This window comes from Triturus cristatus, chromosome 1_2, assembly GCF_964204655.1.
Source record: "Triturus cristatus chromosome 1_2, aTriCri1.1, whole genome shotgun sequence".
Lineage (NCBI taxonomy): Eukaryota > Metazoa > Chordata > Amphibia > Caudata > Salamandridae > Triturus > Triturus cristatus.
Genome location: NC_140580.1, coordinates 271,866,736 through 271,891,097, shown reverse-complemented (window position 1 = coordinate 271,891,097; position 24,362 = coordinate 271,866,736). Strand labels below are relative to the sequence as shown.

At 43.8% G+C, this 24,362-nt stretch overlaps 1 protein-coding gene across 7 annotated transcripts in view; it reads right to left on the bottom strand.

The window, feature by feature from the left end:
- Nucleotides 1-24,362, bottom strand: part of PIK3AP1 (phosphoinositide-3-kinase adaptor protein 1) — a 1,621,635-nt gene that overhangs the window by 1,362,687 nt on the left and 234,586 nt on the right. For 6 of the 7 annotated variants that reach the window (XM_085603661.1, XM_085603665.1, XM_085603660.1 and 3 more), the window contains one exon: nucleotides 19,858-20,274. The exons of the other annotated variant lie outside the window; for it this stretch is intronic. In XM_085603661.1, the coding sequence (XP_085459787.1) occupies nucleotides 19,858-20,274 (417 nt within the window). The remainder of the gene's footprint in view (nucleotides 1-19,857; nucleotides 20,275-24,362) is intronic. 7 annotated transcript variants of the gene reach the window in all.

Below are 24,362 nucleotides of genomic sequence, written 5' to 3'. Positions count from 1 at the left end.
TTAATACGTTTTTAACACAATTAACATATTTACCAATAAATTATTAATTATTATTAATCAATGTATAATCAATTATTAATTAATCAATTTACTCAATTACCAATATACATTAATAAATGCACAAACATTCATTAATTTAAATTAAATTACTTCCCACCCTATTCCCCTATAAACCCATAACCCACTACAGAATAAAATTACGCACAAATTAATTAAAATATAATTAATTAATTCCCCAAAATTCTTAATTAATATATTATAATTAAATTACTTCCCACCCTTATCCCCTAAAGCCACAACCCGCTACAGAACTAAAATACGCAAAAACAATTTAACATAAAATTCACTACTTTTAAAAATATATACTTTTAACACATATACTAACATTTACAACACTAAAAGAAAATCAATATTTTTAACAACGATATTATGACTGACAATATTACTAACTTCGATATTATGACAAACGATATTTCTTACCTACATATCGATATTCTGTACCACAAGATTTTTGACAGTCGATATTCTGTCCACTCGATATTTAAAACTCGATATTTTGTCATCTCGATATTTAAAACTCGATCTTTAGACTATATACCGATTTCAGGAATTCGTTTACATATTACAGAATTAGTCAAGTGCATTCGTAGGTGGAGGGAGACCGAGAAATTGAAAATCAACCACACAGAGAGACTGTGCATAAGTATTATGAGAGATTGTTGAAGGTGTTTCAACAGCACTGTGGATGTGAATATTCTGAGAAGGATATGGGGATTTTTGTATCTCAGTTTGTTTTAGGGTTAAAGCCAGAGATCTGTTCGCAAATAACTCAAAGCGTGATCAGTTTGCAAAATAAAACACTCAACTAAATTCCGAGATATGCAAAAGACTGCAGTGATGAGTTAGACATGAAGCAGAAAAGGATAAAAGAGAAATTCATGTTAGCACAAATGAAGCAGGCTCAGAAAGGTTTTCAGAACTAGTTTTCATAGGAACTCAAGGAAACATGCTAGGAGTTGCTGTGTCACAGCCTTGTTTTTAGGGATATCAAGGAGGAATGAATGTGTCACAGGGTAGAGGCAGAAGTGTTCCTGTGAGTACAAGACTTGGATCAGACATTGCTGTTACGAAAAAGGTTACTGATTTTCACATCTGTCATAGAATTGGACATTGGAAGAGGGAATGTCAATATAATTCTGATAATGCGGCGGAAAACGAACAGTGCAACGAAGGCAAATACTGATGCCGGGGCAGGTTCCAATGATTCCTATAGCAGCATCACAAATGGGGAATCCTAGATTAAATTGAATTCAAATGCTAAAAATAAGAATTTGTTTAAAAACTTGATGCCACAATTTCAAGATCCAAACCCAAATGCAGTGCGGCAATTCCGTTTATTTGAAAATGATGGTTCTGGTTCAGATAATTCCCAATGGTTGTGCTTGAGAGAGGAGGAAGATTGTGTACTTGGCGCAGTCTTAGAGGTAGGCCAGAGTGGCCCCAATGTAGATGCTGAAGTCTATGGTCATCCCGTATCGTTTCCTATCGATACAGGTGCTACCCGATCCACTGTTAGAACAGTGGAAGTTCCAGACCAACCTCTCCTGGGGAATACTAACCAAGTTGAGTGAGTTACCAATAAACAAGTCGACAACTCAGTTTCAAAGAAAGTCCCAGTAAATATAGACTCATTTAGGGAAAACACCAATTTGTCGTTTGCGTTTCAAGCCCTGTAAATCTGTTGGGGAGAGATTTGCTGTGCAAGTTAAATTGCATCATTTACTGTACACTGGACAGTGTGGCTTTTCAGACCCATGATGAGGATGTACAGTTTTTAAAATGATCAGACAATAGACTGAGACAGGAATGTTCCCTTTGCTGACCCTTAACGAATTGCCAGAGGATCTGAGAGAAACAGTGAATACAGATGTTTGGGATCTTACGGAAAAACACACTGGACTCATTAAAGGTGAAAGGTTTAGAACCAGTCCTAATCACTGTGAAGGCAAAAACTGTTTATCCCAGAATGCCACCATATTATTTGACACCAGAAACAATTGCAGGAATAAAGCCAGTGATAGCTGGCATGCTACAGAAAGGGGTCCTGAGAGAATTGATTGGAAGTTCATGTAAATCTCCAATCATGGGCTTACAGAAGCCTAATGGAAAATGTAGGACAGTGCAGGATTTGAGGATGGTGAACAAAATGTTAGTGCCCTGTTGTCCCGTGGCACTGAATCCAGCTACTATGCTGTTTCAAATCCCATGTACTGCAGAATGGTTTACAGTTATTGACATGTGTCAGGCTTTCTTCTCAGTGCCATTGCACAGAGGCAATTTCTTTTTTCCTTTGTCTTTCAGCAGAAGTTATTAACATGGTGCTGTGCCCCACAGGGGTATACAGAAAGTCCATGCATCTTTAACCAGATCTTAAAACGAAATCCCATACAAATCCACCCTTATACAATACAAAGACAATTTGCTTGTGGCATCAGAAACATGAGATGCATGTATACATGACATTGTTGCACTTTTGAATCACCTGGCTGAGAATGGATACAAGGTGTCTCCAGAGAAACTGTAGTACTGTCAAAAAGAAGTTTAATATCTGGAAAACAGTATTGTGAAGAGAGCTGGAAAGGTGTCCCCAGAGAGAGTGGAGACAATCTTGCAGATAAAGTCACCACAAACTCAAAAGGAAGTCAGGATGTTTTTGGAAATGGTTGGCTACTGCAGGCAGTGGATACCAAACTTTTCCTTATTGGCAAAGCCCCTACTGAGGATGACACACAGAAATGTATCTGATCCAATTCCATTGAACAACGAATGTACAAAATCATTCCTAGAGCTGAAAGAGAAATTGTACCGTGCAACGGCACTAGGAAGGCCTGATTATACAAAAGAATTTACATTGTTTTGCAGTGAGAGAGACGGGTGCGCGCTCTCAGTTTTCACACAAGAACATGGAGGGGCCTGAAAACCCATTGCCTATTTTGCTACCACATTTCACCCTGTAGCGGCAGGTCTTCCCAGTTGCCTTAAAGCGGTAGCCGAGGTAAGTACTAGTCTGGAAAAGAGTGAGAGCATAGTGATGGGTTACCCTTTAACTGTCATTGTCCCACACTCTGTGGTGCTATTATTAACAAGAACAAAAACACAGTATAGAACTCATAGCAGGCTGAGCCGCTCTGAGCAGAACATATTATCCTCGGACAATATCATTCTGAAAAGATGATCCATCTTAAATCCTTCAAAACTGTTACCTGTAAATGATAATGATGACAAATGTGTTGAGATTGAACATGATTGCCTAGATGTCACAGAACTATGCACCAAACTCCGACCAGACATGAAGGATGAACCCCTGACTTAGCCCGACCATGTACTATTTGTAGATGGCTCATGTCTGTCTGCCCAAGTTGCCAAATTGAATGCTCTTACTGGAGCTTGCAGTTTAACTACACAACTGAGCGTCACTATATTTACCGACAGCCAATACGGGTTTGGTGTTATTTGTGATTTTGGGCAATTGTGGTCCCAGAGGGGTTGGATCAACTCTGCAGGTACCCCGATGAAGAACATGACGCATGTCAAGGACCTATTAGAAGTTCTTCAATTACACAGAGAAATTGCTGTGGTGAAATTTGTTGGTCATCAAAATGGAATTGGATGCGTTGCTGTGGGCAACCGATATGCTGATTCTGTTGCTAGGTACTGTGCATTACTAGCCTGTACTTTCAATGGAGGGTTCATATGTGAGACCGAGGAAGAGAGTTCTTTTGCAATGTTGATTAAAGTTACTGACACTTGCAACGAGTTAGATTGTGTGCAGGAAAACGTGTCAGATGCAGAACAAGCCAGTTGGGTAAAAGCGGGATGCCAGAAAAATGCAAATGACATTTGGATGTCAGCAGATCGGAGATTTGTGTTACCAGATAGCTTTTTGTTTCCAATGGCACAGTATTACCATGGGTATACACACTTAGGAAGGGATTCAATAGTGGGACTGTTCAGGCAAAGTTGGTACAATCCCAGGTTTCGCATGCTGGCAGAAGAGATTTGCCATAGGTGTGTAATATGTCAACAACTAAATGCAGTCAAGAGAACACGTTACCTTTGCACATATGGATGGATATCAGGTGGTCCCTTTAACAGGCTGTAGATGGATTTTATTGAGATGCCTGTACATAACAAGCTGAGATACATCCTGGTGATTGTCTACATCTTCTCAAGATGGGTGGAAGCCTACCAAACTAGGAGAAGCAACAGCCTAACTAAGCAAGTTGTTGCTATGAGAATTGATAACTCAGATTCAGTATGCCGATTTATCTTGAGTCAGATGGAGGAACACACTTCAACAATGAAGTGATGAAGATGATTTGCACAGCCTTGCAGATTGAACAAAGATTACATTGCAGTTGCAGACCTGAAGCCTCTGGTCTTGTTAAACAAATAAATTATACCCTCCAATCTAGATTGGCGAAAGTCTGTGCTTCTACCTCCCTGATGTGGCCAGATGTTTTACCTTTGGTGCTGATGAGCCTTCAAAGTATTCCAAAGAGAAAGACGGGGTTATTCCCCCATGAAATACTCATGTGGAGGGCAAGGAGATTATCTGCTATTCCTGCAAATGCTCTCCTGAATATCACAGATAATATAATAAGGGAAAATTGCAAACGGTTGGATGATGTGGTTCATTCTGTCTCTCATTAGGTCACAGCTGCCAATCGAGATCTGTATCAAGAACAGGGCACCAACCTTGGGAGAAGTTGTGCCTGTATCCCTTCAACAAAACTACCCTGGACCCGGAGTTGGTGTTGGGGGGCGCGCTGTTGCCGTGGCAGAACTCAACCTTCCGTTATCTGGGGGTCTATATCTTCCGATGGCGGGAGGACCTGCTAGAAGGTAACCTTGTGCAGGCCGCGACAGCAGTGAGGTCTCAGATGTCATTCTGGCACACAATCTCCTTAGCCACCATGGGCCGAATAGCACTTATGAAAATGGTGGTGCTCCCTCGACTGCTTGATCACTTTACAAATCTGCCAATCTATGTCAGACCCTATTTTTTTAGTGCACTAGAGCAAGACCTGAGGCAATTCATATGGCATGGGACACACAACAGGGTAGCACTAGCAAAACTCTACCTACCTACTGACCACGGCAGATTGGCAGTCCCCAACATGGAGCACTATTATCTGGCATCACAGCTACAGTGGGTGGCCCGCCGGCTTGGTGGCCGCGAGTTAATGGACACTGCCCGCTACAGCCTGGATACGTGCAGTCTCAAGTTATAGCCTCGTTCCACCCTGGTAGAAAAGGTGCAGCCCTGGCACAGCTACTGGCTTCGGTTGCCTATAGCTGTTTTCGCCGGACCCTAAAACTCACGAAGGAAGTTGTGCCCGTATGCCCCTTCCCTGCCTATATTGGGTACACCAGCCCACCGCCACATAATCTCAGCAGCAGAGCTAGGCCCCTGGGAAGCATCAGCTCTGTTAACCCTGGGTGACCTTTATAGTGACCAGCAACTAGTACCATTTCACACACTGATCATGGACAGTTGACTGCCACAAGGCCAATTCCTCTTGCACGCCACACTGACACAGGTGCTGCGAACATTATGGGGTGACGTAGCCCAAGAACCTAGGACCCATCTTACCATTCAATAACTACACGAGCTGGGTACTGGTAGACACCTTACTAAATGGTTCGCTGAATCCCTACGCACACATTTAGCACAGCCACTGACATCCCTAAAGCAACGTTGGGACGTAAACCTACAGAGGCAATGCACTGATCATAAATGGGCAGCCATGCTGGGGGGCCCGCGCATATCCCCAGATATGCCTACTTTCGCTTAATACAGTACTATATACTCCAGAGAGCGTACATAACACCAGCTAAGATTAATAGGTATTTTAACTGTGTGGATGCTAAGTGCCCTCAATACGGAGTACTGGATGCAGACCTACTACATATGTTGTGAGCACGTACAGCTCTCTCCACTTACTGGAGGGCAGTCACAACATATTTGTTTAACTGTATGGGTCGCAGGGGCGGCTCCTCCATTAGGGCGGAGGGGCGTCTCCCCACTGCTTTCTCACAGTGTGAGAAGCAGAAACATAAAATGGTATTTTATATACAGAGAAAGCAGAAGGGTATTCCTGGTTGGGGGCGGGCGGGTGGGCGGGTGGGCGGGTCGGGGACGAGTGAGCAAAGGGGTATGCCTGGTTGGGGGGGCGAGTGGGTGGGCAGGTCGGGGAGGAGTTGCTTGCCCAACGCTGTGGTAGGGCGCCGTCCCCACCAATCACAACGCTGCCATTGCAGCGTTGTGTTTGGCTTAAGGAAGGGAGGCTGCCTGTAGCTGCTTCATGATGGGAAAATGCAAGACCCGACCAGGAGCTGAGGCGGCGCGGGACCTGGTAAGGTAAGTTTTTTTCAATTTTAATTATAACCCCCGCCTCCCCCTTGCGAACCCCCCACGCGTCCCATACCCGCGTATCCCCTACCCATGAGTCATGCCGGCCTTGACTGCTCCGGGGTCTCATTTGCTGTAGGTGCAAAAATCGCTCTGATTGAACCTTAATTAATCAAACACAAAAAGAGGTTTGAAATGTGAGTACAGTATTTGATTGAACAGCATTTTTGGTTGTCAGGACCTGGATCTGTGTGTTTGTATGTGAATGAAAGGGTCAGGGACCAACAGAAATTTAAATGAGCAGCACCACCAGTACAGGACGTTTTGTTTGTGCTGAAGATGTTCCTTTATTTGACAAATCGAGTCATTGCTCTCCGGGGTCTCCTTTGCTGCAATCAATTATCAAATACAAAAATAGCTTTGAAAAATGAGGCAAATAGTACTATATAAGTAGTGTATTCAGTAAACAATGTAATTGTATCACTATTTGATTTGCATATAATTTTTTCAGCGCCCATACAAACTTTTGGAAACTGTTCAAAAATTGCAAATACAATAGTTGTGCACATTTTCGGTTGTCAGTATGCGCATGCGCCTGTGAACAGCGGGGCCTCAGATGGTGACTAAACTGGGAAGACAACATACACCCTTTCACATCTCCAACACTCCTACCAAGACGTCAGTGGCAGAAACGGAGCCACACATGTTCCTGAAACACACATGATCTACTCCACATGTTTCGGAAAGGCTAGAGGGGCCACTTGCAATCAGAGACCTGCATGCGAACACCGGGCACAGTTTAAGTTTCAGCCTAGTCACTGAGTCAGTCCTATCAGCCTTTCATCCTACAGTTGGCGGAACAAATACTGTTGAATTTGGTAATAATAATGACATATTATCAGTGTTTGAACACGGTGAATACACCATGCTGTTAAATGCAGATAAAGCAGCAATAGTCAATTCCTAAACTTATGACAGTGCTATAAGAATTCACTTTCCAGGCCAAATGGCATTGAGAGAGACACTTTTTCGGATCAGCTTTTGTTTAGCAGTGTCATCTGAAAAATGCGCTTTTGTTTATTAATTGCATAGTTCGATGCATCTTTATATGTCCCTGAACATCAAAGCACTGCCATTTAAAGGCCGGCACTCAGAACCGCGATCTGTTTGCACGTAACAGGGACCAACACAAACATTTATAAGTAGCACCGCTCATACAGGATGTTTTGTTTGTGCTGAACAACATAATTGTAACATATATCACCCCTAACCAGTACCAATTGCAGCACCAGGTCACTTTCCGTAGGAGGCTTGATAAAACTGTACAAATGCTTGCAGACTCGCATGTACATAAATCACGTTTTACTTTTAACAGAGAACAAGTGTTGTCCTGTCCTTGATTTCCTTTGCCAGCAAAACAGTTCACAGCCTGTCTGCACTCCTCCTGAGCCCTCAACCCTGCAGTGTGCTGTCTTTATGGCCTGACAAATGGCTTGCAAGCAGCCTACATAAACACGTTTGCTGAAAGTAGGCACTTTGGACCTGGTGGTAACAGATTCCATGGGTTGGCACTGACATGTTGCCTCGGGCTGTACTCCTTTCTAGTGTAATCTAAACTTTGAGAAAGGAAATCCCAGTAGACTGCACTTGTCTTTGGTGCACTGTGTGTGCTCTTGTGAACAGGGCACTGTACTAAGTTAGCACTGCGCAGGAATGTTAAGAATGGTTATACTTAGTAAGCAGCTACCTACGTCATTATCATATGAAATTTCACAATTCACAAATGATCAATTAACCTTTTTGCTTTCTCAAATTTGCTTGAAAATGCACCATTTGCCCACTCTTTTTCAAAATGTTCCCGGGGGAAGAAGCCCCCTAGGCCTCCCTTAAGGAAGTCGGGCTCGGTTGAATCACTCGCTCTCCACATGACACTTCTCACAAACTTTTACGCTCACCACTTTCATATGTCACCAGCCGCCACTGACGGCTCGTGGGACACCTGCCTGCTAGGCCTACACTGTAGAACAAAAAAGCATAAAGTCACGTCCCGATTTATAGACCTCGGGCTCATTGTAGCCAAGCGCTGAATCACAAGGCGCTGGAAGTCACCAGACCCACCAACCGCCAAAGCCTGGCTGCAATCGTTGACATGCTGGGTACAGGCAGAGAGCATAGCACTGCGAAGAGAGGATACATTGAGCCTGCGGGTGCTCCTGCTGGCAGGGGCATGGGAGGCGACATTATTCGAACTCCGAGATCCAGAGCAAAATAACCCAGAGGCCTCCGTATCTCCCCCACATGACACTTCCAGTTAGATGAACCAGGGGACTCGCATAGAGCGCATTGAACAACATTGGGAATTTTGCGGGGCAGAAGTTTGCATCACCCCCCGCTGGCGCTGCACCTCACGTTCATGTCTTGGACACATCAATAACGTTCATTCCATAATTGTTAGAATCACACAACTTACACATGTAGGCAAGAAATATACGTATCAGCAAGGCACAACAGGGAGGTGGTGGTGAGGAATCGGTTCGGGTGAGAGATCCAGCACACCGCTTTGTGGTACAAAACGAACATATCCCAGTTCATACATTCCGTTTTTTCTTTTCCTTTTTTAAAACAAAACCCACTAATGCTCAGACACATGTTAAATGGTGCACAAGCAATGCAGAGCACACATGCTCTCCTTTATACAGATTTTCCGTGATATATGACTATTTAGATATGTATAAGCATGCATGTAATTTGCATATGAATTTGTCAAACAGCATCTAAAAATGTTAAAACTCAATAAAGAAATTTAAACAAAAAAAAGAACAGTGCCGCAACCTCAATCTTGGTGATTGGGTCGTGATCAAGAATCACTTTCGAAAGACTTGTCTCGAGCCCAGATGGAAAGGCCTTTTCCAGGTGATCCTGACTATGCACACTACTGCTAAATGTGCAGGTGTTCCAAACTGGATTCATGCCTCTCACACCAAAAGACTGAGCAATCCAAAAGAAGTGCCTTTGGTCTATGATCCAGAATGAAGAGCCTTGGTGGTTGCACCACCAGTTGAGAGACCATCCAGACCAGCAGCACCATTGCCAGTCCAGCAACAGGATTAAGTAAGGGTGAGGATCAGCAAACAGCGAGACAAGTGCAAGTACCTAATGTGACCCCGAGTGGTATCGAATCACGGATTGGAAATACCACAGAAGAGGTGCAAGAAGGAGAAGAGGACCCATGTGAAAGTGCTGGAACAAGGAGGAAAAATTCAACAAGCAGAGTGGCCACAGAGCTATGAGCATTAGAATCCCAGGAGAAGGTCTTCATCTGCCCGAATCCATAGACTATACTTGAAGATATTGAGTCTATCTAGTGATGAAAGTAGTATAGACCCAAATCAACAACTTCTGAGAAGATCAAAGAGAGCATGGGTGCCGTGCTGCAGATACTCCGCACCGGAGCGGTCATGCTACGTGAACACTGCTTTTAATGTCACAATGGAAGATTTGTATGGCGTGACTCCTGAAATATTTGGTCAATCCTGAATATAAAATATCTAAATTCTTGGAAAAGACACTGGGAAAAAACCTTAAAGCCAGATGAATTTAAAGAAAGAAAATCTCTGAACTGTGCCTGTTAAACGTTTATTATTTTATTTATTTGTTTCACAGAAGATCAACCTAGGCCTGAGTACAAGATACAGAAGAGATAGGGATAACATTTTAAGTGTAGGAATAGGATTGTCTTTTAGAAATGGAACTGCTGAAAAGAAGAACTAATTATACTAAAAGAAGCTGCATATTAAATCCTTCTACTGGCTACTGAACTTAACCCCTTCCATGGTCATGACGAGCTCAGCTCGTCATGAGTCACGGTGGAGCTGTGCTCATGACGAGCTGAGCTCGTCATAACGGCCGCGGCCCGACCACGCGCGATAAATTCCCCACCTGTGCGGGAGAATTAATCAGTGGGCGGGGTCGTGACGAGCTCAGCTCGTCATGAGCACAGCTCCACTGTGAGTCATGACGAGTGGAGCTCGTCACGAGCACAGCGGCGCTGCGGACCCCCCCCCCCCGCACCGTGGGGGAATCACCCCAGCAGGGAAGGGGTTAAGTGTTTGGGTTGACTCAAAAGAATGTATTGCATTTGAAATAAGTGTAAATCTATCATGGGATCAATTTTCGTGATCACAATATTAATGATCATTATAGTATTAATATGGTTTTAGCTAATGCCTGAGTCAGAGACTAAGGCAAAAAAGTACTACTAATTCACATCCTTACAATGATAGGGAGGATCCATTCAGTTACTCTTTCGTGAGAAGAATGATTATTCCACTAATGTTTACTCTAGATTACTTTAAGAATACACTGATGCTATAAATGCAAAAGGATTGCTGTGTGTGCTCATGCTTACCTACTTCAGTTTCCGAAAAAGTCACCTATTACCACATGCCTTTATCTTATGCATTTTCTTGCAGCTTTCTACTGTCGTTAATTTATAGAAAAGAACATTTTGAATATTTCTATTCTAATTATGACTTAGTAGTGTCTCAATTGCTTTTGATAGAAAGCATGAACTTACACTCACAAGCAAAAGAAATGGACACAACATGGTATTACTTTCATCCCCATACAACCATAGATAGAGTAAGAGCTTACAAAAACAATTTAACCTGTTTAATGTAGCCAATAGAGAAAACTTACATAATGGCTTTGGAAGAAAGGTACACTAACATGACCCGGACGAGTAACAGTAAGAGTGATATATTAGAGAGTGTCTAGAAAAAGGAAGAAAACAAATTCAGAATGAAAATGGTTCATTCAAAATTAAGACTAGAAAGCCAACACAAAGGAAACATTTTGTATATATAAAAGACAGACATCCAAAAGGGCTAGTCATGTAGGGATTAGTAGTTGTAAACACACATTTAAATTAACTGGATGATTTTGGCAAAATTTACAGGGAGACGAAAACGCAATTCCAGGGGTTTACTACATCTGTTGATAAAAACGCTTATTTTTTATTGTCAGCAGATTGGGAGGGTATTTGTTATTTAGGTCTACTAAACAGAAAATGTATCACGTAAAGAATTTGGACGCACTAACAATAACACCGGCACACATCCAGAAACGTAGTACAGGAACTGGATTGGTAGGAGATATATTTGGAGCAATCATTCCACCTGTAGGAGTAATCTTGAATGATGAAAAGATTAGGAAACTGGCGACAGTTGTTGTCAAGATGGCAACAATTACATCTGGAGCTTTGCTTGTTATTAATTCAGAATTAGTTGCTGTACGGTCAATGGTTTTACAAGACCAACTTGAATTAGATATTTCACTTGCCGAAAAGGAAGGAGTCTGCAAAATGCTTAAATTAACTCAGTGCTGCGAATACATACCTGATGACAGTAAGGAAATAGAATGCTTTGCAGAGAACATTTCAGGTTTACAACTGAATTACGTGAATTGGAAACACCAAAGTCTGTTTGAAAAGTTTGGAAAAGGGATTGTCACAATTGGGAACTGGTTTTCCACAGCAAAGAAAAGGATATTAAAAGGAATTCTAATGTCAATAATAATAGTAGGTCTTTGTCTAATATTTCTTTGTGTCCTGCTCTTGAGCGGTAGAGATGTGTTACTTGAAAGGAGGGAAACGTTACAGGAAAAATAATATGAAAAGGATTTGGGACTTAGCGGTATTATAAATGAAGATTATATGAAACCTTCTAAATTTAGAGGTTAGGAATGGAAAAGACAGGACTCAACTGATGACAAATGTGCCCTCACATGTGAAACACAGTTGTGTGAGGATTTAGATAATCAACAGAGGGAGGGATTTGAGAGCGCTAAACATTTTAGACAAACGTAACCTTACATGAATGTTAAAATGTACCTTACCAATAACGTAGAGAATGCTTAACAAAAGCAAACTGTAGAAATATGCATTTCTTACACGTGTAAAAACAAATGTGCAGCTTATTAATTGGCAGAAAGCTCCCATTTTCATTGTCCTTACATGACTAAGCCTAATATATATTTTTTCTTCTCATTCCCTTTAATAGAAAATGCCTTTTAGAACTGCTGATTTAGAAAATGTACTGTTTCAAATTAATTTATTTCTTTCCTCACACCATATGATTTTATCGTATTAGATCAAGTCATCTGCTATGCGTTATAATGAATAAAGTGTTTAGTAGATTAAGGCTTGTTGAAGAAAATATTTCTCATGATCTAACCAGGACATTGCAAATAGAATGGTTTCATTTATTAGACTAGTCCATTGAACAATGAGACGTTAAACAACTAACAGAATAGACTTACTGAGGCTTCTTGTAAGAACCTTCTCAAATGTATCTACTATGTAAAGCTTTAGCAGTCTTAAGAAAACGTTACGTCAACTCGCATGCTTTCCACACAAGAGGAGAAGCGATGGACCATCAAAAGATCGGTCTTCATTGGCTCAGAATTTCCTAATCACCTGTTTTTGCAACACATGTCTGTGCCTTTTTATATAGTTCGTGTTCCTAGCTAGAAAGTGTGGCCGCGCATACTTTCTATGCACACCTACCCTGTCAAGGCTACTGCTTACGGTGATTTTCAATGATTTCCTTACCTTTGTAAGAAGGCTTTTTTCTCTATGTCAAATCATTGCTACTGCAGTGATCATTTTTTCTTAAATGAAATTAACTGTTGCAAATGCAACTGTCAAGGAACTCGGCTGAGTTTCCAGGACTGCTCTTAATAAGAAGTTCGCTCTCTTGCAGATATTAGCTTGATGCTCTGAACCCTTGCTCTTTTCCAAAAGGGAACTCTTTATTGGTTTCATGATAGGTTAAGTCATTTTAGATCAGGATAGGGGCTGAGGGTCAGATGTATGAAGGCCCTGTTTTCGATATCCTAATTGCGAATCCTTGCAATTCGCAATTAGGAAATCGCAAAACGGCATGCATGAAAGTGTATTAAACTCTTTCTGCGATTCCTACAGGATCGCAAATGACCTACCTTATGAATATTAATGAGGTAGATCCCAATATGCAACCTCCTAGGAATCACAAAAATCACAGGGATGGTGGCCTGCTGGGGTCAGCAGAACACTATGTCCTTGATTGCTTTTAAATAAAGCAACCTTTTTTTTTGGTAAAGCAGCCCGTTTTCCTTAAACGAAAATGGGATGCCTTACGAAAAGAAAAAAAAACAAGTTTTCCTTTCATTGTTTAAGAGCAGGCAGTGATCCGTGGGACCACTGCCTGCTCTTAAAAAATGCTTTTAGAAAACTTCACAAAGGGGAAGGGGTCCCATGGGGACCACTTCCTGCTCTTAAAAAATGCTTTTACAAAAACTCACAAAGGGGAAGGGGTCCCAAGGGGACCCCTTCCCATTTGCAAATGGGTTACCCACCTACTTCAAGTTGGTGTAAAATGCGGATGTTTTGCGACCGCATTTTGGTCGCAAAACATTTATGCATACTGATGCGATTCGGTATTAGGAAGGGAAGCCCTAAACACGCCCCTTCCTAAAACAGAATCGAAAACCCAAATTGCGATTCGGTAACATGTTACCGGATCGCAATTTGGGTTTGATACATATGAAAACCCTTTTCTGTATTCGCAAACAGGCCGATTCTGCGAATCGGCCCATTTGGGAACGCAAAAATGGTTGGTACATGTGGCCCCCGTTTCCTTTACAGAACACGCTGTTATTTTCTATGCTGCCTCTAACCAAATTTTTCTCAATATCTCTGTACCTGGATATATCGGACTAATTTGAAAAACAAAAATCTCTTAATGAGAAATAAATCTGTTAAAAACTTTACCAAACCCCTCATCATTGACTCAAATCTGAAAGTTGACGAATTTGATTTGTGCTCCATTCTAACACGCAAAACCAAAGGAAATGATGGACGGAGTGTTGAACATTGCAAGCACTCACCCCCAGTCAACTGATCTGGGTTTAATCCATCACCGTTCTTTAGCCCACTCTGCCACCCCAGTTCAGACATGGCCATATGCAAATCAGTCTGACCCTGTGCCTCATGGGAACAGTCCAGCCCGAACTGCCAAGCCATGTCTTCCCTGGACCGGAAACAAGCTTCCTAGGACCGGTTTCTGGCATTTCAGCCGTCTTCAGCCAGGCTTGCTTGAATCCAGTGGCAAAGTGAGCAAGGGACTCACGTCTGAGCATACCCTGCCAACTTATGGCGAACAAAGCAAAACCAAAGGAAATGATGGACGGAGTGTTGAACATTGCAAGCACTCACCCCCAGTCAACTGATCTGGGTTTAATCCATCACCGTTCTTTAGCCCACTCTGCCACCCCAGTTCAGACATGGCCATATGCAAATCAGTCTGACCCTGTGCCTCATGGAAACAGTCCAGCCCGAACTGCCAAGCCATGTCTTCCCTGGACCGGAAACAAGCTTCCTAGGACCGGTTTCTGGCATTTCAGCCGTCTTCAGCCAGGCTTGCTTGAATCCAGTGGCAAAGTGAGCAAGAGACTCACGGCTGAGCATACCCTGCCAACTTATGGCGAACAAAGCGGTACAAAAGGGGGTGGTGATGGACGGAGCATCAAAACCAATCAAACACTCGCACCCAGTCAACAGATCTGGGTTTAATCCATCACCGTTCTTTAGCCCACTCTGCCACCCCAGTTCAGACATGGCCATAAGCAAATCAGTCTGACCCTGTGCCTTATGGGAACAGTCCAGCCCGAACTGCCAAGCCATGCCTTCCCTGGACCGGAAACAAGCTTCCTAGGACCGGTTTCTGGCATTTCAGCCGTCTTCAGCCAGGCTTGCTTGAATCCAGTGGCAAAGTGAGCAAGGGACTCACGTCTGAGCATACCCTGCCAACTTATGGCGAACAAAGCGGTACAAAAGGGGGTGGTGATGGACGGAGCATCAAAACCAATCAAACACTCACACCCAGTCAACAGATCTGGGTGTGAGTGTTTGATTGGTTTTGATGCTCCGTCCATCACCACCCCCTTTTCTAACACGGTGGCAAAGATCTGTCAACCAAGAGTTGGCACTGACTTGGAGATATCTGTCGTAACTTAAGGGTTGAACTATTTAGAAATATCCGTGCAATCACATGTGTGCTAAATAGGAGCCATATATGCTTGTGAGTGTTACCCCTCATTTTTTCCACTCAAATTCTAAAATGGGTTAAAAAACACAGAAGGTTTTTTTCAGGTCGGACTGGCCCTTAATTTTATCAGCATTTTCCCAGTAGTCTGGGGTCTTTAAATGTCACTTCTGTAAGTGCCAGGGTTGCTCCTGGCATCTGTCACTTTATTGCAGTAGGCACAGTGGAAGGCACAAGCAAAAAGACAGGAGAGAAAGAGAGAGGGTGGGGAGAAACCAGAGCGAGAAGAGAAAAGGAGAGACAGAGAGAGAAGATGGATCGAATGAGAGAAAGTGGGGAAGAAACAAACAGGCTGGGCTAGTTTGAAGATTTTTGCCACGCTGTTTCTGGATACCAGTCCTGCCTGTGAGTTGTTTGTCGACCTTTTATACACAGAAGTGTAAATGACCCCAAAAGAACTCATCAGTTAGAAGCTGAGAACAAACTATAAAAACACCAGTGCTTAATTGGATCTGGTGGTGTGGCTCACCAGCACTCGTTTTTGGGCCTTGCATATATTATTACTCAACAGACTTTGATCCAGATCAAGAGAGAAAAACACAAAGGGGAAAGGGAAGAAGAAAGTGAGAGGCGGAAACACAGTTACAAAGTAAGTAAGTTTATTTATTTAGACAGTTGTTCATAAAACATTCTAAAACACAAATGATAATTAAGATCATAAAAACGACCCATCCTAACTACCCAACACCCACTGACCCACAGTTACAAAGATAGAAAGCCAGGATGAAAATAAACCTGCAAGAGTGAGATAAAGGGACAGGGAATGTCTGGTGGGGGATATGAGGCGGGCTCAAGACTATGCAGCCTTGATATTCAACACCCTGACCTTCAAAAGCGCCAGCTGCGACTTCTGTACAAAACCTTGGGAACCGGTACTTATTCTTTAACAAATTAAGCACTCGAAACCCCAGAAACTTAATTGCAGCAAATACAAACGTGCTTCAATGAAATGCAGTCAGACAGCTAGAAGAAAGCCACTGTCAGTTTTAAATGGGTTATTGGCTTTTTCGTTGGCTTAATCACTGGCCTGGAATTATGAAGATCTTATAAAAATGTGACATAAGATTCAAGCAACAAGCATCGGCATTGCCAGTGGCTTGGCTTCAATGTGATTGTGCATGCAAACGGATGTATGACGTTACAACGCATACTTTTACAACGCATGCACTTACAACGCAATTTTTACAACGCAACATCCACTACAACGCATTCCATTACATCGCATGACACGACAACGCATACTACCTTTACAACGCATACCATTACAACGCATAATATTACATTGCATTTAAGGTAAGTATTGGATAGTATAGGGGTAAAAATTACTATTCTAACTCCAGGGGGTGCAACAGTAGGGTAAGTGTTGGATAGTATAGGGGTAAAAATTACTATTCTAACTCCAGGGGGTGCAACAGTAGGGTAAGTGTTGGATAGTATAGGGGTAAAAATTACTATTCTAACTCCAGGGGGTGCAACAGTAGGGTAAGTGTTGGATAGTATAGGGGTAAAAATTACTATTCTTACTCCAGGGGGTGCAACAGTAGGGTAAGTGTTGGATAGTATAGGGGTAAAAATTACTATTCTAACTCCAGGGGATGCAACAGTAGGGTAAGTGTTGGATAGTATAGGGGTAAAAATTACTATTCTAACTCCAGGGGGTGCAACAGTAGGGTAAGTGTTGGATAGTATAGGGGTAAAAATTACTATTCTTACTCCAGGGGGTGCAACAGTAGGGTAAGTGTTGGATAGTATAGGGGTAAAAATTACTATTCTAACTCCAGGGGGTGCAACAGTAGGGTAAGTGTTGGATAGTATAGGGGTAAAAATTACTATTCTAACTCCAGGGGGTGCAACAGTAGGGTAAGTGTTGGATAGTATAGGGGTAAAAATTACTATTCTAACTCCAGGGGGTGCAACAGTAGGGTAAGTGTTGGATAGTATAGGGGTAAAAATTACTATTCTAACTCCAGGTGGTGCAACAGTAGGGTAAGTGTTGGATAGTATAGGGGTAAAAATTACTATTCTAACTCCAGGGGGTGCAACAGTAGGGTAAGTGTTGGATAGTGTAGTGTAATATTATGCGTTGTAATGGTATGCGTTGTAAAGGTAGTATGCGTTGTAATGGAATGCGTTGTAAAGGTAGTTTTTAAAAATGCGTTGTAGTGTCATGCGATGTAATGGAATGCGTTGTAGTGGATGTTGCGTTGTAAAAATTGCGTTGTAAGTGTAGTGCGTTGTAAAAGTTGCGTTGTAAAGGTTGTTCCCCATGCAAACATTGTGCATGCCTCTGTTTTCTTTTTTTTCTTTTTAAACTTTGTTTATTAGATTTTACAACCAACAGCACTATAGCATCATGACATATCATATTGAGGTAGCATTCGTCATAGAGATATATATATAATGCGTACAGGTATACAACTCAAAATTGCAGTGAGCTTGGCATTCTGTTTTCCTCCAGGGTACATGCCCGGAACTGCAGAGGCTCAACCGTGCCTGCCCCCCCCCCCTTCCTCCCACCTCCTGGCTAGCCCGTGGGCCCCCATACAACGAGTCGACCGTGTGTCTCCTCCCTACGCTAATACCCACACATCCCTCCCTCAGTCAACCTCAAAGTATTCCCTATCTTTTGGACTCGTGCAGCCGTGGCCTCAACCCCATCCCCCCTTCCTCCCCAGTACATCCTCCCACTGTCTACGGAGCCGTGCCCCCTTGCGGGTGCTCTAGTAAGTAGCATGTTAACGGTGCCCAAATGTCACGAGGCCTAGAGGCTGTGGGCAGGAGCTCCGAATATAGTATAGCTTGCTCTTGGCAAAACACCAAATCCGTAATCCACTCCTTAAACTTCGGGGCCCGCCCCCGTCCCCACCGGCAGGCCACCCTCCTTTTAGCCATCAGGAGCGCCACAGCGACATACCTCCGGTGCGCCACCTGGATCTTATCAACACATCCCAACAATGCCATCAGGGGCTCTGGCTCCACAACTGTATGCGTCATCTGGGACACTGCCTCGAATACCTGCTTCCAATACCTCTGCACCCCCGGACATTCCCACGCCAGATGCAGAAAATCTGCCGCCGGCGCCGCACATCTGTCGCAACAGTCTGAGTCCCTTAAGTGAAAGCGGTGCAGCTTGGCCGGTGTGTAGTATAATCTGTGTAAGTATTTATAGTGTATCATGCGAAGTCTGCTACTGGCTACGACCCTCTCAGTTTGCTGGCAGCAAAATTCCCAACGATCGTCGGGGATTGCACTCCCTAACTCATGTTCCCATTGCGCCCTGGAGCCCGGATCCTCATACTCCCTCTGCGTGTGGACCGTTCTGTAGATAAGTGAGACAAGTCGTGCAGTCGAGGTGCATTTGAGCATTACCTGCAGCGGGCTCAGTGTGCCCGGCTCCGCCGGGAAATCAGGTGTAAGTGTACGTATACCTTCTCTCAGCCTGACATAAAGAAATCTGTCCAGAGGGGTCTGCGGCATTCCCCGCATCAGCTGCTCGGCCGAACGGAATTTCCCTCCCTCATAAAGATCCCCCCACGTCCCAATGCGTGCTCGGTCTCTGAACCTATGAAACAGCGTCTCCTGCAACAGAGGCATAGTCGGGTGGTACGTAAGCGGTAGGGCGGGCGCATACAGCATAGGAGCGCCCATCAGCCGCCCAATCCTGCGCCAGGCATCCGTCGTACAAGTGACTGTTGTAGGGGTCGTGGTTCTGGGTGTCATGGGTATAAAGATCGCGCCATCCAATGGTATCGGGTGGGCCAACCAGTGCTCTGCAGCCATCTGAGGCATGTATCTGGGCTGTGCCACCCAGCACCAAGCATAATGCGCCTGCGCACTGAGATAATACAACTCCAGATCCGGTATCCCAAACCCACATGCCTCTGTTTTCTTACTAGACATTGTCCAATACCTCAGCATGATCAGGGCAGCCAAAAAACGCTGAATATAAAGTTTTCATCAATTTGCAGGTACCTTGCATTGATTCAGTGCAGGAATGAATGAATTAATTAATGAGAACATCTCTACTTTGAATGTATTTAGGCATCGTTAACACTTACATTTTTTGTTCTAAAGGTTCATGAAACATACTTTAGTTTTAGGTACAACATAATCCATTTAATACAGTAAATCAAAGCATGGTCTTTCATACTATAGTTTGAGAGAAGAAAAAGTTAGTCATGAAATGCGTCATTCATTGTCCTGGTTATGTACTAATATTACGCGTTTACGCTATCACTGAACAAAAAATGACTGCTCTAAAAACATAATTGAGCAACGAAAAAGAATGCATGAACCAACCTTTCAAAATGATCTCTGCAACAGCTGCAATGTAAGCATCCGCATCATCTTCACAGGAGACCTTTTTCCACCAAGGCCAGTCCTTGAATACATCTCCAAATTCCTCACAATCAGTTACTCCACAGAACAGTACAACTACTTTTTGTGGGGGATGCAGAGCCTTTTGTAAATTCTCTATTAGGCTGGGTTCGGAAAAGCACGTTACCAAGTCTTTCGATAAAAGGACGACAATGCACTTACTGCTCCAAAACACCTGCAAGTCTTTAAGTGCAAGTGTGCCACTGCTACCCACTTCACAGCTGAGCAATTGATGGTTTCTTATTTGATAGCTGGAAAGGAAGAGATCTTTCAGGTACTGGCACCATTCCCTGCCATCCCTTCCATGCACGATTAAAACATCACACATATCCGTAGTGCCTGTGAATTAGAGAACAGAAGAAAATCTGTTACTTCTGACATAGATTTGCTCTTCTTTATGAAAGTATAATCGGATATTCAGTTCTAGTTTTTAAAATGATCACTAGGGCCCATATTAAAGATATGTCCTGGTCTGCATCAGAGTGCACCTTTACCTGCATGTGCCGTAGGCAGACCGGGTCAGTGCTCCCTTTCAAAATAAATGTGCTGTCCTCGGAGAAGCTTTGAACTTGTACCTACACAAATGACAGCACATTAGTGAAAGGTAAACTGTGTGTTTGAAGCCGCCGGTGTGCCTTTCACTGTGCTGGCTTGGTCTGCATTTACGATGGACAGAAATTCCCCCTTGAGGCGCAGTTAGTGACTCCTCCCTTCTATAGGGGATACCTACGAGGGTCCGTAGAAATGATTTTCCCTATTTCAAAGGAGTGCCCTTTGTGAGACTCTGAGGTGCATTGACTCTGTGCCACCTTTTTGTGGAGCACAGTTAGTGTGCCTCCTGATAGATTCTTTGCCTCTGCCCCTGCACTTATAAAACAAAGTGGGCGCAGAGGCAAAGTGCTTCCTCGTATGCATGGAATATATCCCTATGCAAATGACGGAACATCCGCTTGAGATAACACCAGCAATACGCGCACTAGCGCAATCTGTATTATATCAGGGGCCTCGCAAGCATCTGCCTTCTGTACTACTAAACCTCCTTGGGTGTCGAAAAAGCGGGCACACACCCGATGCGTACCGGCGGCACTTATATATGGCCTGAGGCATTCAGGATTTGTAAAAGAATGTTTCACATTTTTAACTTATCATTTCTGTTTATAGCTAGAGATGCTCTTTTAAAAAAATGTATTGGCATTTCTTAGAGTGTAATAGCAATCGAAACTCAAATACTATTACAATTTGGTATGCGGCCATAGGAGTAAAGATGCAATATTGAAGGGTTCACTTTGTTGCACCATGCCAGTACATACTTGAAGCATATATGAATGATGGCAGTGGTTACCAAGAGAACAGTCAGCACCTCTGTTGTAGTTTGCACAAGTATATACCAATACGTAAAGTGGCGTGCTCAATGTCAACACTGTGCCATCCACAGTGTCACTCAGTGCAGAGCGAAAACTTCCTCCATACACGTCAATTCTAATAATACGAAAACAGAGCACAGCACCACAAAAGTAACAACTGACCAGCAAAGGTCAGTAATGTATTTAATTGCAAAAGTACATCGTGAATAAAATTAGTCCATATGACAAGAACATGAAAAAGTGTAGATTAATTCTCAGAAATGTTGACACGTAGTTGTAGTACATACACAGCCGACACGTGTTTAGTCGATGAACGACTTTCTCAAGGCTGTTAATAAAGCAAATGCAAAAGATTGTTTGGTTTCTAAAAACAATACAAGAGGGAATTCTTGCTGCATCCTGCCAACGTTCAACACTAGTTTAATCTCAAGCTACATCAGTGCTAAGCAGGAAGAATATCCACGAAAAGTGCCAAAAGGAGAGAAATAGGAACCAAATAACCCAGTGAATAAGAATAAACTAAAGTGATAAGCAACTTCAATTGAAAGAGAAAAAACAAGAGCTAAACCATGGATGAGTTGGCTGAGCACAGACAATAACCAACACGTACTGGTAAAAGGCAGACAAACATTGGTACATATAAGGCAATAAATACGACTGTGCGTAGATTCTTACAGACAAACATCAATCAAATATGACCCAACAAAGCACATTGTAAACAGGTTACAAGCCTACTGGTCTTGCATCCTGACCATAATCAGCAAAACATAAAATCTTTTAAGCGGGAATGGAATATTTAAGGTACATCAAGGTAACGCAGGTAGAGTGCCCCTGTCCTTAGATACATACACACAGAACACCAATTAGATTGTATCACACATTCGAATAGGTACATATAGAATGACTGGTGAAGACCACATTAAGGCTAATTGATAGCAAATTGTATGCCCTTGATCTCAAATACAAACAGTACGTCAATCAAGTTATTTCGCACAATTGTATTGGTCTAAATACACAGAAAGACTGATAATAGTGACAATTGTTCCAAATACTTGTTTCATTATTCAAAATCCAATTGCTGTTAACACACTAAGGGATAGTACAGGTAGTCTCTAAATAGGGCTCAGTCCCAAAGGAATACATATATTTCTCTATCAGTGTTAAGACCCTGATCTACAGTTCTCAATTTACAAATCCAAGAGGCCTCTAGTTTGCGTAAGCACTGAACTTTGTCCCCCCCCTCTTGGATTATCAGTGATTGTCTCAAGCCCATGAAATTTCACACTAGATAATTCTGCTGGGCCACGTACAGCATTAAACTGCACTGCTAGCGGATAACTCGTATTTCCATTTCTGATGACCGTAAGTGCTCCTGTATGCTTTCTTTCACCGGTCTAATTGTACTGCCCACTTAGATTTCCTTACATGCGCAGACAATGCAATATACCATGAATTTGGTGTTGCAATTCATGAAGGATTTAATCCTATGCTCTGTCGGTGTGTTGTACTTAAAAATCTTAGTCCTGTCCTGCGCATGGGGGTTGACAGAACAATGCCCACATTTATAAAATCCAAGTGGTGGTGTGCCTAACCGTGTTGTGCCCCTTCTGTGATGCCTGGGATTATAAAAGCTCGGACTGAGAATGTTCCGCAGAGTTTGGCCTCACTTGTAAATGATGTTAGGTTTCTCACTTATAACCTTGTTAATGACTGAATCCAGTCGTAGGGCGTGCCAATGTTTGTGTAGAATTTTGTATAGTATATCGCTGGCTGAGTTATAGTTGGTTACCAAAGATACTTTCTCTTTATGTTTGCTATTCGTTAGGTAGGTCGCTCCCCCTCCGCAAAGCACCGCCTGTGCGTCCTGTCCCTGCCCCAGCTGCCGCTGCTTAGGTAAGTTCTGTGCCCCCGTGATCTGTGCCCCGTTTTTCTTCTGTGCCCCGTTTTTCTTCTGTGCCCCCGTGATCTGTGCCCCATTTTTCTTCTGTGCCCCCGTGATCTGTGCCCGTTTTTCTTCTGTGCCTCCGTGATCTGTGCCCTGTTTTTCTTCTGTGCCCCCATGATCTGTGCTCCCGTGATCTGTGCCCTGTTTTTCCTCTGTGCCCCCATGATCAGTGCCCGGTTTTTATTCTGTACCCGTGATCTGTGCCCCGTTTTTCCTCTGTGCCCCACTTTTCTTCTGTGCCCCCGTGATCTATGCCCCGTTTTTCTTCTGTGCCCTTGCCCCCATGCCATCCACCGCTCCGGTTCCCGCCGCTGCATCCCCGCCCCCCTGACAGTCCATTTGCTGCCCCTACCTCCCGCCTCCCAGCTGCTCCTCCCTCCCTCCTCCCCATATATGACGCCTGCTTTGCGGTGAGGTGAGCGACCCTTGACCTCGTTAGGTAGGTCGCTCCCCCTCTGCACAGCACCGCCTGTGCGTCCTCTCCCTGCCCCAGCTGCCGCTGCTTAGGTAAGTTCTGTGCCCCCGTGATCTGTGCCCCGTTTTTCTTCTGTGCCTCCGTGATGTGTGCCCCGTTTTTATTCTGTGCCCCCATGATCTGTGCCCCGTTTTTCTTCTGTGCCCCCGTGATTCTGTGCCCTTCCCCCCGTGCCGCCCACCGCTCCCGTTCCCGCCGCTGCATCCACTGCAGCCCGCCCCGACTGTCCATTCGCTTTCCCTACCTCCCGCCTCCCAGCTGCTCCTCCCTCCCTCCTCCCCAAATATGGCAGCCGCGATGAGGTGAGCGACCCTTGACCTCATTAGGTAGGTCGCTCCCCCTCCGCACAGCACCGCCTGTGCGTCCTATCCCTGCCCCAGCTGCCGCTGCTTTGGTAAGTTCTGTGCCCCGTTTTTATTCTGTGCCCCGTGATCTGTGCCCCGTTTTACTTCTGAGCCCCCGTGATTCTGTGCCCTTGCCCCCGTGCCATCCACCGCTCCCGTTCCCGCCGCTGCATCCCCTGCGGCCCGCCCCCCCGAACTGTCCATTCGCTGACCCTACCTCCCGCCTCCAAGCTGCTCCTCCCTCCCTCCTCCCCATATATGGCGGCCGCTTTGCGGTGAGGTGAGCGTCCCTTGACCTC